The 19697-nt window shown below is 36.7% G+C and overlaps 1 protein-coding gene across 4 annotated transcripts in view; it reads right to left on the reverse strand.

Moving 5' to 3' along the window:
- Positions 1-19697, reverse strand: part of Not10 (CCR4-NOT transcription complex subunit 10) — a 155091-nt gene that overhangs the window by 129889 nt on the left and 5505 nt on the right. For all 4 annotated transcript variants that reach the window (XM_090407829.1, XM_090407830.1, XM_090407827.1 and 1 more), the window contains exon 3: positions 7837-7987. In XM_090407829.1, coding sequence (XP_090263955.1) covers positions 7837-7987 — 151 coding nt within the window. The remainder of the gene's footprint in view (positions 1-7836; positions 7988-19697) is intronic.

The raw sequence follows: 19697 nt of genomic DNA on the forward strand, positions 1-19697 counted from the left end.
TGGATGTTAAGATGGGAAGAATGAGAGGCCATCCATGTAAGTTATATAAAGATGTGGTGAAGAAGTGTGCAAATAGATTTTTTAAGTGGAGAATTGTTGGCGAGTGGAATGAACTGCCAGAGTGCAATGTGATAAATAACTTCAAAGTTCATTATGATAGACAGATTGCTGGTTGATTGGGTCTCCCAAGATGAGTCTATTGACTCCAAGGAGGTTACTAAAATAATAATAAATGTGACATTGTGAAAAGTAGAAAGAGTCAATACTTTATGCTACAAGCTTTACAGCAAGAAGATGGTGGCACAATCAAATCTATGATACAAAAAGTTATCCAAATCTAAAATCCACATCTAAAAGTTATCCAAAGAATTGCAGATAACTATACATCATTTTAATCAACCTGCAACTATGAAAAAAAAAAATTTCAATTCCATATTTATCTGGTTTTTTAGAATAAGTATCCAGGATTCAGAGGGAGAATGCAGTTCTTCATCACCTTAATGCAACAAACCATTCAAGTATTCATTCAATACATTAGCACTCACAAGTACAAAATAGCTTAGCATAATATTTAAATTAGCCATGAACACCTATTTAAGGGAAGTTTTGAGACCATACCACATTATCTTAATATGAATGGAACCGTACTTAACAAATGTTGAAAATGTGGGACATCAGGTTCTGTGAATGTTTATAATAGTGCATTACTATATTAAGAAATGCATATTTTTTTAAAATAAATATCTGGATTTAATGTTATAATACACACAAAAAGTAAAAGAACATAAGATACCAAAAAGTCAATTATTTACACACACACACACACACACACACACACACACACACACACACACACACACACACACACACACACACACACTGTTGAAAGTCATTTCTTAACACATTTAGGAAACAATGTATGCATATGATATTGTGTATGATATCTCAAATCACTTTAATATCAACAACACCTCCATATATCACTTTTCAGGGGTTTCATTTTTATTTGACATTATCATACTGTTTCTTATACAAGTAGTAACCAATTCCAAATAGAAGCATTTAAAACGAACAGGTAGGTGTAGTCTCCAGTAGAGTGAGGTGAGCAAATACGAGTAATGGGGAACTGGACAATGAGACTTATTTGTGGCTATGGTCCCACAGAATGTTCTACTAGGGTAGGAGTGGAGGAATTTTTTGAGGCTTTACAGAAAGCAACTGGCACAATGAAAAAGGAAAAGCTGGTCCTTGTTGGGGATCTAAATACCAGAATAGGAAATGATTGTCAGACATACTAAAATATTTTGGGAAAATTTGGAGAAAAGAGCAAAGCTAATAAAAATGACAAATACCTGTTGGATTTCTACTCAGGACAAGGACTGGTTATTATTAACACCGTGTTCCAACATAAAAATGTGCACAAATTCACATGGAGAGAAGAGGCAAGGAATAAGAAAAGTCTCACTGACTATGTTATTGTCAATAGTGATGTATTCTCCCTGGTGCAGGACACCAGAGTATACAGAGGATTTGAAATTGGAAGGAATCACTATTTAGTCTTAAGCAGGATAAAATTGAATTTCATTTTGAAAAGAAGAACACGTAAGAAGTTTTAAAGCAAATAAAAGTTGAGCAGCTCTCAGATGTGAACTGTAGACTAAAATACACAAAGATTATTGAAGAAAAAATAAAACAATTTGAGAACAGGAACCAAATCATGGAGATTCAGTGGCAAGCCCAGAAAACCCAGATTGATTCAGCCAGAGATGCATGTGGTGAGATTGCACATCAAATAAATAATAAATTTAGTTTAATCCTTTATCTAAGTGTGAGCAAACAAAGTTTGCACCTGAAAATATCTTCAGGAATGAATATGGTGTTGTACTACCTCACCCCGTTAAGGTATTACAACACCATATTCAGTCCTGAAGATATTTTCAGAAGCAAACTTTGTTTGCTCACACTTGGATAAAGGATTAAACTAAATTTATTATATTCTAACCAATTGAAAAATAAACTTCCAGGATATCAAATAAGTCAGCTAGTGCTCTTAGAGAATACAGAGACAAATGTAAGAAAGCTAAAAACTGCGTAAAACTAGCTAAACAAAGTCATGGGAAGATTTTGGCAGGAACATAGAAAATAAATATCAGGAAGGTGGCAAGATATTCTGGAGGTTGTTGAAGAAGCTCAGAAATGGAGGAAAGAGTGTTGTGAAAGGAATTAGAGATGATAACGGTGACATGAAAACTGGAGAAAAAGATATCCTTGAAGTATGGAGTAATTACTTTGAAAAATTGCTAAATGAAACAGAGTAATAAAAAAAACACTTCAAGTATGGATATGTATCCCTGACTGTTTCTCAGGGGTGCTTAAGGGTCAAAGCTGAATAACTGAGAGGAGACATCCACATAGCCTTTAAAGGAATGCAGAGAACCGACCAGGGCTTCTGACCTAATGTCCAATCCTCACCTTCTCGTGGTGCACCCTGTTGAGTATCTACTTTGATACTGAACAACGAGGATGGGCTGGCAATTTGGGATTTAGCCGACCAAATTGTATTCTTATTGGTTAAACCAAAATAAAAAATGATGGTACAACTTGACAAAATTTTATGCCGGCTGGGGCGTTGCCCGGTTAAACAAGGCCCCTGTTGTTTTCACCAGGGAACCAGGGCGAACAGCGAAAAGTCAGCTACTGGAACAAATCTGAAAACAAACCCCAACTCAACATCACCAGGGTTAAAGATCGGTACTATCAACGTAAGAAGCCTGAATGGCAAAGAAATGGAGCTAGCTGAGGAATTAGACAAGTACCAGATCTACATAATAGGGGTAAGTGAAACAAAAAAGACCAAAACTGTTGAGATCTTTCTGAGCAATAAATACAAAAGGTTATGTTCAGGCGATGACAATCAAGGAAAAGAAGGAGTAGCCATAGTATTCAACACAAAATACGAGGCTAATCTTCTTGAATGGCAGTCAGTCTCAAGTAGAGTAATGTGGGCAAATATGAGAATGGGGAACTGGACAATGAGACTTATTTGTGCCAATGGTCCCACAAAAGGTTCTACTAAGGTAGGAGTGGTGGAATTTTTTGACGCTTTAGAAAAAGCAACTGACACAATGAAAAAGGAAAAGTTGATCCTTGTTGGGGATCTAAATAGCAGAGTAGAAATTATTGTCAGACATACAAAAATATTTTGGGAAAATTTGGAGAAAAGAGCAAAGCTAATAATAATGGCAAATATCTGTTGGATTTCTGCTCAGGACATGGACTGGTTATTACTAACACCATGTTCCAACATAAAAATATGCACAAATTCACATGTAGAGAAGAGGCTAGGAATAAGAAAAGTCTCATTGACTATGTTATTGTTGATAATGATGTTTTCTCCCTGGTGCAGGACACCAGAGTGTACAGAGGATTTGAAATTGGAAGTGATCCTATTTAGTCTTGAGCAGGATAAAATTGAATTTCATATTGAAAAGAATAACATGTAAGAAAGTTTTAAAGCGAATAAAAGTTGAGCAGCTCTCAGATGTGAACTGTAGACTAAAATACACAAAGATTATTGAAGAAAAAATAAAACAATTTGAGAACAGGAACCAAATCATGGAGATTCAGTGGCAAGCCCAGAAAACCCAGATTGATTCTGCCAGAGATGCATGTGGTGAGATTGCACATCAAATAAATAATAAATTTAGTTTAATCCTTTATCTAAGTGTGAGCAAACAAAGTTTGCACCTGAAAATATCTTCAGGAATGAATATGGTGTTGTACTACCTCACCCCGTTAAGGTATTACAACACCATATTCAGTCCTGAAGATATTTTCAGAAGCAAACTTTGTTTGCTCACACTTGGATAAAGGATTAAACTAAATTTATTATATTCTAACCAATTGAAAAATAAACTTCCAGGATATCAAATAAGTCAGCTAGTGCTCTTAGAGAATACAGAGACAAATGTAAGAAAGCTAAAAACTGCGTAAAACTAGCTAAACAAAGTCATGGGAAGATTTTGGCAGGAACATAGAAAATAAATATCAGGAAGGTGGCAAGATATTCTGGAGGTTGTTGAAGAAGCTCAGAAATGGAGGAAAGAGTGTTGTGAAAGGAATTAGAGATGATAACGGTGACATGAAAACTGGAGAAAAAGATATCCTTGAAGTATGGAGTAATTACTTTGAAAAATTGCTAAATGAAACAGAGTAATAAAAAAAACACTTCAAGTATGGATATGTATCCCTGACTGTTTCTCAGGGGTGCTTAAGGGTCAAAGCTGAATAACTGAGAGGAGACATCCACATAGCCTTTAAAGGAATGCAGAGAACCGACCAGGGCTTCTGACCTAATGTCCAATCCTCACCTTCTCGTGGTGCACCCTGTTGAGTATCTACTTTGATACTGAACAACGAGGATGGGCTGGCAATTTGGGATTTAGCCGACCAAATTGTATTCTTATTGGTTAAACCAAAATAAAAAATGATGGTACAACTTGACAAAATTTTATGCCGGCTGGGGCGTTGCCCGGTTAAACAAGGCCCCTGTTGTTTTCACCAGGGAACCAGGGCGAACAGCGAAAAGTCAGCTACTGGAACAAATCTGAAAACAAACCCCAACTCAACATCACCAGGGTTAAAGATCGGTACTATCAACGTAAGAAGCCTGAATGGCAAAGAAATGGAGCTAGCTGAGGAATTAGACAAGTACCAGATCTACATAATAGGGGTAAGTGAAACAAAAAAGACCAAAACTGTTGAGATCTTTCTGAGCAATAAATACAAAAGGTTATGTTCAGGCGATGACAATCAAGGAAAAGAAGGAGTAGCCATAGTATTCAACACAAAATACGAGGCTAATCTTCTTGAATGGCAGTCAGTCTCAAGTAGAGTAATGTGGGCAAATATGAGAATGGGGAACTGGACAATGAGACTTATTTGTGCCAATGGTCCCACAAAAGGTTCTACTAAGGTAGGAGTGGTGGAATTTTTTGACGCTTTAGAAAAAGCAACTGACACAATGAAAAAGGAAAAGTTGATCCTTGTTGGGGATCTAAATAGCAGAGTAGAAATTATTGTCAGACATACAAAAATATTTTGGGAAAATTTGGAGAAAAGAGCAAAGCTAATAATAATGGCAAATATCTGTTGGATTTCTGCTCAGGACATGGACTGGTTATTACTAACACCATGTTCCAACATAAAAATATGCACAAATTCACATGTAGAGAAGAGGCTAGGAATAAGAAAAGTCTCATTGACTATGTTATTGTTGATAATGATGTTTTCTCCCTGGTGCAGGACACCAGAGTGTACAGAGGATTTGAAATTGGAAGTGATCCTATTTAGTCTTGAGCAGGATAAAATTGAATTTCATATTGAAAAGAATAACATGTAAGAAAGTTTTAAAGCGAATAAAAGTTGAGCAGCTCTCAGATGTGAACTGTAGACTAAAATACACAAAGATTATTGAAGAAAAAATGAAAGAGTTTGAGAACAGGAACAAACCTTGGAGATTCAGTGGCAAACTCTGAAGAAAACATTGATTGATTCTGCCAGAGAGGCATGTGGTGAGGTTGTGTGCAAGGATAAAAAAAATAAAAGGATAAAAGAACTCAGATTGTGGACACTGGAAGTTCAAGAGGCAGTGAAGGAAAAGAAGAAAGCATATCAAAAGTTCCTGGCAAATAAGTCAGCTTTAACTCTTACAGAATACAGAGACAAATGTAAGAAAGCAAAACAGTGTGTAAAACTAGCTAAACAAAAGTCATGGGAGGACTTTGGCAAGAATATAGAAAATAAATATCAAGAAGGTGGCAAAATATTCTGGAGGTTGTTGAAGAAGCTTAGAAATGGAGGGAAGAGTGCTGTAAAAGGAGTTAGAGATGATAAAGGTGACATGAAAACAGGAGAAAGAGATATCCTTGAAGTATGGAGTAATTACTTTGAAAAACTGCTAAATGAAACAAGCAGTGATGACAGCACAGTGATAAAAAAACTCTGACCAGGCATGCAGTCATGAATACATATGCATACTTGAAGTAGAAAAAGCCATCAAAGGCTCGAAATGTGGAAAGGCAGCAGGAGTAGATGATATTCGACCAGGAATGCTGAAGTATGGTGGTATAAAAGTCTTACAGTGGCTGCACAGCATAGTTCAGAAAGCCTGGACAGAGGGACGAATTCCCAATGATTAGAGTAGAGCTCTCATAGTACCCATATATAAAAAGGGAAATAAAACTGAATGTGAGAATTACAGAGGTATTTCCCTACTGAGTGTTCCTGGCAAGATCTATGCAAGTATACTTGAGAAAAGGTTGAGAAGAATTGTGGAAGAAAAGCTTGGTGAAGAACAAGCTGGATTCAGGCCAAATAGAGGCTGTCAGGATCAGATCTTCACTTTACGACAAATAGTCGAGAAAGCATGGTAATATAACAAAGATCTGTTTAAGTTTTGTCGATTTGGAAAAGGCATATGACAGGGTGCCAAGAGAGAAGCTATTCAATACGCTACAGTTATATGGTGTCAATGGGGTATTATATCAAGCAATACTTAGTCTTTATTTGAGTTGTAAGTCAGCAGTTAGAATTGAAGGAAGTACAGGAAGATGTTTTAATGTTAAATCTGGTGTCTGACAAGGATGCACATTATCCCCTCTCTTATTCATTATTTATATGGATTACGTTATGAACTAAAGTGGTATTAAACTGATATCAAAATTGGAGGTGTTAATCTCAGCTCTTTGCTTTATGCAGATGATGTTATACGTCTAAATAAATCCGCTACAAGTCTGCAAGATTCCCTGACTAAAACGAATAATTGTTGTAATAGATATATGGTATGATGGTCTGCAATAACAACACAATGAAAATAGGCAGAAGCATTGAAAATATCAACTACTTAGACACGATTTTCAGTGAAAATGGTAAATTAAATATGGAAATAGTCAACAGAATCAACAAAGCTGGCATGGTAGGAAGTCAACTGAATAAATTCATATAGAATAAGAGAGAAATTAGTCGGAACACTAAATTAGCTGTATACAAGACTGTTCAAACCAGTTTTAACTTATGGATCTGAGAGCTGGGTCAGAAGTAAAACACTTGACCAAAGACTAGAGACAGCAGATATGAGAGTCCTGAGAAAGATTAGGGGCACAAAAAGAATGCATCAATGGCAATATCATATTAAATACAAGGATATTAGGAAAGAACTTGACCTTGTTAGCATTCAGGAATGCATTAACAGAGCTAATCTCAGGTGGTATGGTTATTTAAACAGAATGGGCAAGGAAAGATTACCAAAACAAGTGTTCTCTGCCAGGTTGGCAGGAAAATGACCCAGAGGAAGACTGAGATATAGGTGGATTGATACAGTAAAAAGTGCCTTAAAAGATAGAAATATAAGATCTGATAATGTTGGTCTTGATAAGTAACAGACTGATTTTTTAGGAAAATTGTAAGTTAGTAATGATGCAAAGTTTTCATGTAGTACTATCATATCCTGTATACCCCTTGAGGCAAATTCCTACCACGTACCTTTGAGGGTACATGGTAGGAATTTGATGATGATGTATGTGTACTGATGCTCTTACACTACATTTCAGGGATATTAAACTTTTTTAAAAATCTAGCTGTCCTCTGGTGGTATGACTTTCATGAAGATTCAGGGCTGAGAAAATTGCTATAAGGGTACATATTGACAGGAAAACAGAATTATAAGTTAATAATGCCATTTGTGTGTATATGTGTGTGTAAAGTAAAAAGCAGACATTCATTATTACACATTTGTTTTAGCATATGAAATATTTAAAAATGGTATATACCACCTACCAAGAGGTTCGATAAACTGGAATACCTTGTCCAGAATAGCAATGGCACTATAATGCTGATGAAGATGATACAAAATAACAGCTTGGTTGAAAAATATTATACAGTGATCCACATCTTCAAGGCCTTCCACATTGTCTATATTAATATGAGCCTGAAAAAAAAAAAAAAAAAAAAAAAAAAAAAAAAAAAAAAGTATGCTGGTTAGGAGGGAAAGATCAATTATTTATTTACATGTGCACATATGTATGATCTACATCTAGAAAGTAAGGTCTGTTCCGAATTTACCACCAAATAACATATGGGAGGGGGGTCGTGCATGCTTGGGTAACATTGATTGACTCATTAGCTAGCTGTTGACCATTTTACTTTCATTCCGTTATTGTTTGTTGGCTTCTATGAATAATTTATGAGTGCTGTGATTAAAAAAAAAATGTTCATAATGAAGAGTGCAGTAGCCAGCCAAGTGTGTCACAGGTGATTTGGAAGAAAGAGTGAACACGAAAATTCATGAGAATCACCGTTTCACAATCACAGAACTTTCTTTTGAATTCCCAAGGTTTCACGACCAGCTATTCATGAAATTGTAACAGGAAAGCTGGATTGTAAGAAATTGTGTGCCAAATGGGTCCCAAAAATGCTAACTGATGTGCCTAAACAGCAAACTGATTTCATTCAAAAATGTTGGAACGAAATCAATTCATCATTTTTGGAGCATCACGAAAATGAAACTTTTTTCTTGTATCGGGACTGATGATGAAATGTGGATTTCATACACAAACGTCAAGGCAAAACAATAATCAATGAAGTGGCACTATTCATCATCTCCAAAAGCAAAAAATTTCAAACAGACACAGTCAGTCAAAAATATGATGGTCATTATCTTCTGGGACTGAAAAGTGATCCTGCTTGTTAATTTTCTTCAGCGAGGAAACAATTAATTTTCACATTCTCTCTTTCCACCAAATTGTCTGCTACCACACTTGGCCAACCACTGTGCTATATTGTGAACATTATTGTGTGCTTCTTCAAACAAACATCATTGCCTAACCTTACTGTCACTCATTACATCAGACCTGTAAACCTCACACAGTCAGTGAATTTTTGCAGCACTATTGCTTTCTGCCAACAAAATCTGTATCACATCACGAACCTTGCAGGATTTTTTTTAATCACAGCACTTAAATTATTCATAGAAAGACAATAATCGATAATGGAATGAAAGTAAAATGGTCAACAGCTAGCTAATGAGTCACTATACACTAACATGCACACGTGACCCCCTCTCCCATATCTTGTTTGATGGTAAATTCTCAACAGACCTTACTTTCTGAACATGCATCTATGGCCTATCTGATAAGCTTATAATAAACATACAAGTTTTGTAACAAAGAAATCAATAGTAGTACAAAAGTGTAGAGCAAAGTAAAACAACACACTGACAGATACACAATTTAAAAGTAAATAATTTTGTTACATGTTAAGTCACTTATGGTGAAAAACAATAAAATAATTAAATACAAAGGACGGTATGAAAATAATGTCTCGTATTTTTTTTCTCAAAAATATAATTTATTTAACAACTTTTACATGAATTTATCTCTCATTTTTCACAAACATTGTAATTTTTCATTTGCATTTGTCATCTACATCCTTTAAGATTATTCCTTAATCTCAAATAACTTTTGTAATTTTAGTAGATTTACTTTAGATTCTGACCGCTTACTTTCATGCAGACTGGTTTGATATTTCAGTTTCATTTGTATCAAATTCATTGCTGCTTGCATTTTTACATGATAAATCATAGATGTGTACTTTGTTTTTCCTGTATCACCCACATATTTTGTTTTTTGTGTGTTTTGCATTTTGCAAATTTTGAATCTTTATATAAATCATAAAACTTCTAAATATTTCCCTTTTTTATTATTATTATTCATGGCCAAAACTACTCTTTTACAATATTTTAAGACAAATTTCAATACTTCATAATATAAACCAAAATAAAAACATCAAAATGCCTATTAGCAAACACAATAAGCCTTTGTTTGAGTTGCATAGGAATAAGCGAAAGCCTTTACTGATTCACCGAGTTTGTTATGGTGCATGTAACAGGAATTTTTCTGTGTTGGCTGACCAAATACTGAATCTTTCTGCTGATTTGCTGAAGCTGAATATTTGAAGGACATGTCAAATCAGCTTAATACAGAATATTCAGCACATCCCAAACTTTAACAACCTTGTCCATGTTTCTCTTTCTATAGATTATCCTTCTATAGTTATAATGGTGCCAATTGGGATAATATTTGGATTTCTAAGCCTCTTTTCTGTGATCAAAATATTGCTTCAGCTCTCCTGATCCATGCAGTTGCTCCTATTAAATAACTGACTTTTAAGAATAATTTCAGTTATTTAATAGGAGTATCTTTATTCTCCATTCAAAATCCCTAAGCTGTATTCAAACTGGTTCTCCAAAATATGTGCCAAAGCAATCATCTTCTTCTTCTGCAGCTTGTCCCAGTTAAGTAGGGTCACTGTTTGTGGTGAGTCTCCTCTACAAGGGCTGTAACCACATCCAAGTTCTTCATCCTCAAGTCCTTTTCGACCAGCTCCCTCCATCTCTTCTTTGGCCGCCTGCATTTTCTCCTCCCCTGCACATCCATCTGCATGACCTTTCTTCCAATATATCCATCTTCCCTCATCACATGACCAAACCATCTCAACCTTGTCTCCTGTATATGCCAAAGCAATCTGAGACAAAAATTCAGCATAAATTCAATGGCCCAAGTTTTTTGTTTTTTGTATCCGCTTTGGTGATCACTATTTTTTTGTTTCTCTTCAATTCTTGTAGTGCCTTGTATTCACTGTGAATGTATTTACTGTGAATTCAATTCTTGTAGTGCCTTGTATTCACTGTATTCACAGTGAATACAAGGCACTACAAGAATTGAAGAGAAACAAAAAAATAGTGATCACCAAAGCGGATAAGGTGAACGCCACTGTGGTACTCAATCTTAAAGATTACACAGGTAAGCTCAAGGCTTTATTACTAGATCGTTCCACTTACCTCCCCATTGATTACAATCCCACCAACTCACAAATTAGAAAACTCCATAGGCTCCTTAAGAAGGTCACTTCTTGGCCTGTGGAGATTACCAACAGACAAAAACCCTATAACTCTAGACCCCCCCGCATATATGGGCTCCCAAAAATACACAAAGAAAATGTGCCATTACGTCCCATAGTGGATGGCATTGATTCCCCCACTTACAAACTAGCCAAGCATTTAGCCAAAGCGCTCTCACACTATACTGGCAATACACCATCACACATAAAAAACTCAGCCCACTTCAAAGCCAGTATAGAAAACCTTACACTCCAACATAATGACATAATGGTCAGTTTTGATGTCTCCTCCCTATTCACGAATGTCCCCCTCAAAGAAACCTTAGAGCTAATCCAAGCTAAATTTCCTCCCGATATCTCAGCCCTATTTCAGTTTACAATGAACTCAGGCTATTTCGTTTGGCAGGAAAAATTCTACAAACAGATAGAGGGGACAGCCATGGGTTCACCACTCTCCCCACCCTTGGCCAACTTCTTCATGGAGATGTTTGAAGAGAAAGCCTTAAACTCAGCCCCACAAAAACCTACCATATGGCTTCGCTACGTTGATGATGTTTTCGCTATTTGGCCACATGGCCCGGATTCACTCCTCTCCTTCCTAACACACTTGAACAACCAACACCCTGGAAAAAGAAGAAAACAATAACCTCCCCTTCCCAGACACACTATCACCCGCCAACCTGATGGAACCTTGGTTTTCTCAGTTTATAGAAAACCCACCCATACAGGCAGATACATTCACCAACAATCCCCCCCCCCTCACAACAATATGGAGTTATTAAAACATTATTCAACAGGGCAAAAATAATCTGTTCTAATGATCAAGCCCTAACCACTGAACTAAATCACACCCGTGACACTTTCTCAGCCAACGGCTATCCCCTCCAAAAAATACTTAACCCAGTTATCCACAACCCACCACCCCCTCCCCTTCACAAAAAAGATTACTCTAAATCCATCACTATTCCCTACATCAGAGGCACCTCGGAAAAAATCAATAAAATCTTAAAAAAACATGACTTGACCACTTGTTACAAACCACACAGAAAACTGGCATCCCTTATCCGCTCCACCAAAGACCAACCACTTCCCCTAGATCTACCTGGTGTATACCAGGTCCTTTGCAGCTGTAAACTGTCCTACTTTGGCCAAACAGGCAGGACAGCAAATATCAGAATCTCAGAACACAAGGATTACATCCGATTTCACCAGTACAGCCACTCTGGGCTTGCAGACCATGCTCTGGATACTCGCCACAGATTAAGATGGAAGAAAGCCACAGTAATACACCGCAGCAAGTTCAAGTATGAAAGACTATTCGTGGAATCAGCCTCGGCCCTTAGGAACATGCCAAACCTCAACAAATTTGGATGCATGAAACTGCCCCAAATTTGGGAAACTTTTATCAGAAGAACTTCAGCCCAAAGGCCAAGAACTACCAATATAGCCCGCCAGGGGGCACCATCAGGACTTTAGGAAAACGCTAGCTTCCTAGCTTCAGTCTCATTTGCTGTTATTAGTACTTGTGTGCACGTGTCTTTTTAGTAAGTTCCCAAGAAGATGGCAACGTGACGTTCGCCGAAATATCGGAAAGTGTATATTAAAGTTTATTTAATCTATATTTCCAGTATACGCTGTCAAGTCCTTAAATATTAGTTATCATGTCTAACCAGCGTATAAGCCTCTCAACAAGGACCAATAAGTTAAGCTGTACTAAAAGCTTGTGCCCTAGAATTAACAACCATTCCATATCTGTCCAACAGCATGGAAGCAAACTTTTATCCAGACTGTTTCAAAAATGGGAGATGGCTGACTTTTGAAATTTCAAAAATTTCAAAAGTCAGCCATCAAACCTCTAACTTCAGTATTCTCAAAAATAACAGAAAAGGTCATTAACAGATAACTACTAAAGGTCATTAACAGATCACCAATTAATGATCTCTATGGATTCTGCACACTTTACCCACCTTGGAGGCAGGCCATAGAAAAGTTTGGAGAAACTTGCAATTGCTGTTTATACTTCTAAGGCATTCATTCAGTTGAGCTTGGCATTGCAGCACTCTTTCCAAGCTACCATCCTGTGGTCCCTCTCCTATCCTTTTGGGATTTGCCCACTCCTTACTACTTGTTCACAGTGTCATGGTGGAATGGTTTCCTCTCATCAGATCTCATAACAGCCAACCCTACTCACAGCTCGTTGATAACTACTATTTGATGACAGTACCCATTCTTCTTCTTTATTTACAAAACCCTTGTAAGTGTTCAAATGACTCAAGCTTCAATGCCTTACAATGAAAGGAATCTTTTTATGGGCCTTTTCTTTTATATGTTTTTTCCTAGAAAATCAGGATTTTCTCCTGGCAATATAAGAAATTTGGCCAGACAACAATACTATTGATGGTGTACTGTGTAGATGTTGTGTGTAGTAAACAGAGCATTAAGTAGTGGGTTGTGCAGCATGATAGGAACTCCATGCAGTGCCATACTGCCTGGAGTTCCTATCATGTAGTAATACTAATAATAATCATGCCATGAGATATGATGTAATAATGATAACTAAATACCATATCTCCTCTACCACTGTCAAGTGGGATGAGGATAATCTAGTGAATTTTAATGATATCACATAAGCCAAGACATTCACTGCCACTCATATCAATCATCGAAATCAGTTTTCGCTTCTTAAGTAGACTTCTGCATTTAGTCTATACTACTACAAACATATCATGTTCACAGCCTCTTCAGTTTAATTCTACACAATGCTGCTTTTCTGCTCAACTAAATTCCAAATCTGCCCAACTTTATAATAATCTTCTTACAGTTGGTGTGGTGCATTACAACCACTGCCCATGCTTGACTGTATCCAGAAGTGAGCTATTCACTTAACAGATGATCCTGTTCTCTTGATGATTCCCTCCAACTGCTTTCCCATGGATGTTCTGTTTCTGCATCACACCTTTTCTATACTTATTTCTATGAACTGAGATGGAAACCATCATTCCTCTGCTTTCTTCTAATCATGTCTTGAACATAGCTGCTTGTCAAAATCCACACACACACACACAGCTCAACTCTGAACATATCAGAAATTTCTCATTCTCTTCCTTCATTTCACCTACCAATGTTCTTTGGAAGTCTTCTCTAAACCAATATTCTTTTCCCAATAAACAGAATCTCCAGCTATTTAAGAAGTACATTTAAAAGAAAGGTCAAAGCTGTATAACTGAGAGGAGACCTCCACATAGCCTTTAAAGGAATGCAGAGAACTGACTAGGGCTTCTAACCTAATGTCCAATTCTAACTTTCTCGTGATGCACCCTTGGGTATCTACCTGGATACTGAACGAACGAGGATGGGCTTGCAATTTGGCATTTAGCCGACCAAATTGTATTCTTATGATGGTACAACATGACAAAATTTCATGGCAGCTGGGGCATCGCCCGGTTAAACAAGGCCTACGTTGTTTTCACCAGGTAACCAGGGTGAACAGCAAAAAGTCAGCTACTGGAACAAATCTGAAAAAACACCCCAACTCAACATCACCAGAGTTAAAGATCGGTACTATCAACATAAGAAGCCTGAATGGCAAAGAAATGGAGCTAGCTGAGGAATTAGATACATACCAGATCAACATAATAGGGGTGACTAAAACAAAAAAGACAAAAACTGGTGAGATCTTGTTGGGGATCTAAATAGCAGAGTAGGAAATGATTGTCAGACACAAAAATATTTTTGGAAAATTTGAAGAAAAGAGCAAAGCTAATAATAATGGCAAATATCTGTTGGATTTCTGCTCAGGACATGGACTGGTTATTACTAACACCATGTTCCAACATAAAAATGTGCACAAATTCACATGGAGAGAAGAGGCAAGGAATAAGAAAAGTCTCATTGACTATGTTATTGTTGATAGTGATGTTTTCTCCCTGGTGCAGGACACCAAGGTGTACAGAGGATTTGAAATTGGAAGTGATCACTATTTAGTCTTGAGCAGGATAAAATTGAACTTCATATTAAAAAAAATAACATGTAAGAAAGTTTTAAAGCAAATAAAAGTTGAGCAGCTCTCAGATGTGAACTGTAGACTAAAATACACAAAGATTATTGAAGAAAAAATGAAAGAATTCGAGAACAGGAACCAAACCTTGGAGATTCAACAGCGAGCCTTGACGAAAACCCCGACTGATTCAGACAGAGAGGTATGTGTTGAGGTTGTGTGCAAGGATAGAAAATCAGAACTCCATGGTGGAAACAAGAAGTTAAAGAGGCAGTGAAAGAAAAGAAGAAAGCATATCAAAAGTTCCTGGCAAAAAAGTCAGTTTGTGCTCTTAGAGAATACAGAGACAATGTAAGAAAGCTAAACAGTGTGTAAAACTAGCTAAACAAAAGTCATGGAAGGACTTTGGCAAGAACATAGAAAATAAATATCAAGAAGGTGGCAAAATATTCTGGAGGTTGTTGAAGAAGCTTAGAAATAGAAGAAAGAGTGTTGTAAAAGGAGTTAGAGATGGTAAAGGTGACATGAAAATGAGAGAAAAAGATATCCTTGAAGTATGGAGTAATTACTTCGAGAAATTGCTAAATGAAACAAGCAGTAATGACAGCACAGTAGTAAAAAACACTCAACAGGCATACAGTCAGGAATACACTCAATGCTTGAAGTAGAAAAAGCCATCAAAGGCTTGAAATGTGGAAAGGCAGCAGGAGTAGATGATATTCGACCAGAAATGCTGAAGTATGGGGGTATAAAAGTCTTATAGTGGCTGCACTGCATAGTTCAGAAGGACTGGACAGAGGGACGAATTCCTGATTGGAGTAGAGCTCTAATACTACCCATCTATAAAAAGGAAAATAAAACTGAATGTGAGAATTAAAGAAGTATTTCTCTACTGAGTGTTCCAGGCAAGATTTATGCCAGTATACTTCAGAAATGGTTGAGAAGAATTGGGAAGGAAATGCTTGGTGAGGAATAAGCTGGATTCAGGCCAAATAGAGGCTGTCAGGATCAGATCTTCATTTTACGACAAATAATTGAGAAAGCATAGGAATATAACAAAGATCTGTATTTAAGTTTTGTCGATCTGGAAAAGGCATATGATAAGGTGCCAAGAGAGAAGCTATTCGATACGCTACAGTTATATGAGTCAATGGGGCATTATATCAAGCAATACTTAGTCTGTATTTGAGTTGTAAGTCGGCAGTTAGAATTGAAAGAAGTACAGGAAGATGGTTTAATGTTAAATCTGGTGTCAGACAAGGATGTATATTATCCCCTCTGTTATTCATTATCTATATGGATCATATTATGAAGGATTAAACATGATATCAGAATTGGAGATGTTAATGTCAGTTCTTTGCTTTGTGCGGATGATGTTATACTTCTAAATAAATCCACTACAAGTTTGCAAGATTCCCTGACTAAACTGAATAACTGTTGTAATAGATATAGTATGATGGTCAGCAATAAAAAGACATAGACAATGAAAATAGGTAGAATCGTTGAAAAGTCAAGTGTATTGTGAATGGAGAACTTGTGGAACAAGTAAAACATTTCAGCTACTTAGGCATGATTTTTAGTGAAAATGGTAAATTAAATATGGAAATAGACAACAGAATCAACAAAGCTGGTATGGTAGGAAGTCAGTTGAATAAATTATTGAAAATCAGAATTAACCTTCTAGTTTTGCCACCGAATTTAGTGGCTTCTTCTGAGTTAAAAACAATAATAAAAAGTAGTCAGCAAACCACCAACAAATATTACCAAGCAAAGAGCACTGTTTGCAAATTGTTGGCAGAAAATTTAGAGTGTGACATATGAAAACATCTGATAAGCAATTTCCAAATAACACAGGATCCTTCCCTGATTCTTATGGTGTGTCATGTTAAAAGATGATCACAATAGATTCTTTCAGCTTATAAGTGATGAGGGTGTCTTCTATGTAAGACATAGAGGTCTTGTTCCAGTCAATCTCATGATGAGTGTGTGTGTGGGAGGGGGGGGGATGGGGGATGATAAGCTAAACCAGTTTGCCTTTTCTGTTGTGGCCAATGTTTCCAATATGTTCTGTCTGTCTTATATTTCAAACTTCTCACAGTCTGGTCTAATAAAGGCCACAAAATCATGAAATTTTGTACCCAGGATGTTTATAGAAAGGGATGTGCTCTTTAAGAGAGTAAAGCAAACTTTGTATATTCAGAATAGCTTTATAAGCCACCTCAATATTGTGAACTTTGAGGAGACTAGCAATCTTGATAGAAAGTCCATCAATGTAAGGAATGGAAAGAATCCTTGTAGAATATCAGGATTCTGCTGTGGAGCAGGATTGGAGACTAGCAGTTTTTGTATGAGTTTTTTCAATATTCATTGTAAACAAGTTGAAGCAGAATTTGTAGTTCTTCATTAAGTTTCTCTTCATATGATTCAAAACAGCCCTTTTTTAAGCATATAAATAATGCCCAGTTTTTGTGAAAAATGGTTAAGATGAATTGAGGTAATGAATGGTCTGGGTAGGCTTGAAATATATACACAAAGTGTAAAGCCCTAAGCATTTTTGGTGGAATAAGTTAATAGAGGAAAGAAAATTGTTTAAATCAACAGTATTATGTTTCCAGATGATGAAAATATCATCAGCATATCTCCACCAAACTGAAAGCTTAAGGTTTGTTGACATAAGAAAATGTGTTTCAAGATTTTCCATAAGTAAATCAGCACATGGTGGAGACAGGAGACTTCTCATTTAAAGGCTGGAAAGCTGTTTGAAAATTTGTTTATTCCATCTGATGTAATTAGAGTGGAAATAATATTTGAATAACTAAGAGATATCCAATGTGAACAGATTGTCAGTAAGCTCTAGGATGGCTTCATCTATAGGAACATTGGTGAACAAGGAAACAATATGCCTTGAACATTGGCCTTGTGAACTTTCAGTACTGCAAAAATTTTAGTTTTTTATTTAAATCTGCAGGCCAGGTGAGTATATTACATAAAAGATCATTGGTCTCTTCGTGATTGGTGAAGATAAGGTAGTGGTTTAAGAGAGCTTTTGGATGTATCCACAGTGGATACATCCAAAAGCAATGGCAAAATCTCTGACAGCTATATCCATGATAACTGTTACATTGTTTTTGTCAGCTTTGATGATAATGATTTCCTTACTCTTCCTTAAATTAAAGAGAGGACCTTTGGAATATCTTATATATATATATATATATATATATATATATATAAAACTCACAAGAGATCCCATGACCTATGATATGACAGTGTCGTGTGTGTGTGTGTGTGGGTAAGTGAGAGGTGGATGACAGCAATGCATTGATGTGCATTTTGAAAACCTGAAGGTTACAGTCATTGGGAAGACAATGTGAGCAAACTGTTCCAAAGAGCAGAAGTTTAGGAAATGAAGGCAGGGAATGAGAAGTTGGTTCGATAAGTTTGGAATTGAACTGTAAATGGGTGCTGACTGGCAGCTAATCATGTTCATATGAGTAGAGGATTGTAGCAACTAGTTTAGGGGAGCAGCACCATGAAAATACCTGTAAAAGAGACAAACTGCAGCAACAGTGTCTATGGGAAAGTGACTAAAGGGAGGCAGAGAGGGTGGGATTATCAATTAAGCAAGCTGCTCACTTCTGTATGCAATTAAGCATTCTGAGAGAAGTTTTAAGTGCACCATCCCAAATATGGGAACAGTATTCTAAAACTGGATGGATTTCAGTTTTGTGTCAGCAGTACTGTTCAGAACATGAAAGAATACCAAGTTTTTTTGGAGGCTGAAGAAGCTATGAATTTGATGCATTCATGCAAGAATAGACTGGATGTAATAGTTAACTCGAGTAGAGAAAATTGGTCCTCATTGGAAAGAGGAATATTGTTCAAAGTGAGGAATAGTCTTTCTTTCTAGAAATGAGACAGGACTGCATTTGGTCATATTAAAATTCCCCAGGTTGTCATCACCCCAGACTTTGAAAAGCACTACAAGGATTTGAAAATGAAAAAGAGGAGTGCAGAGTACTGTTGTCAGCAGAACTATGAATAGGATTGGTTAAAGAAGATCTAGAAGCACAAGTTACCTGAGCAGTACAAGGCTTTTAAAATGAAAAAGAGGAGTGCAGAGTACTGTTGTCAGCAAAGCTATGAATAGGATTGGATGTCAGAGAGAGAGAGAGAAGATCATTATATATAGGAAGAGTGTAGGTGACAGTGCTGAGCCCTAGGGTCCACCAGCATTAATTCAGAAATCTGAAGAAAGGAAACAATCTACCATAACCTGCAGTGAATGGCTAAAGAAAACTGGCAATTCATTTGCAAAGGAAGGAGAGAGTACCATAGGATGGTAGATTGGTAAGGAGGCCACGATGGCTGACTCAACAAATGCCTTTGAAATATCAAAAGTGACCACTTGAGTTTTTCTGAACTTTTTCATGACTTCCATCCAAAGGTGAGTGTGAGGTTAGGAGGTCAGCCATGGAAGGAGAATTGCAGAAGCCATATCAATGATCATTAATAAAAAAACAATTTGGCTTCTCTGTCAGCTTGATCTGTAAAGTTGGAGATAGCAAGCCAATTGGAATTGTGGATGCTGAAATCGCAGAGGAAGATTATCTCACTATTGGGGTAGTTAAGACTGAATGATCAACTTTTAGAGATACACAGTCAAAGAGGTCAGCAAAATCATCACAGTTTGGAGAAGTCAAAGCAACAAATGAAGATAATAAAGTGAGGTAGGGAGATCTCAAGC

This window comes from Typopeltis vanoorti, chromosome 18, assembly GCF_054136105.1.
Source record: "Typopeltis vanoorti isolate ZY-2024b chromosome 18, IOZ_Tvanoo_1.0, whole genome shotgun sequence".
NCBI lineage: Eukaryota > Metazoa > Arthropoda > Arachnida > Uropygi > Thelyphonidae > Typopeltis > Typopeltis vanoorti.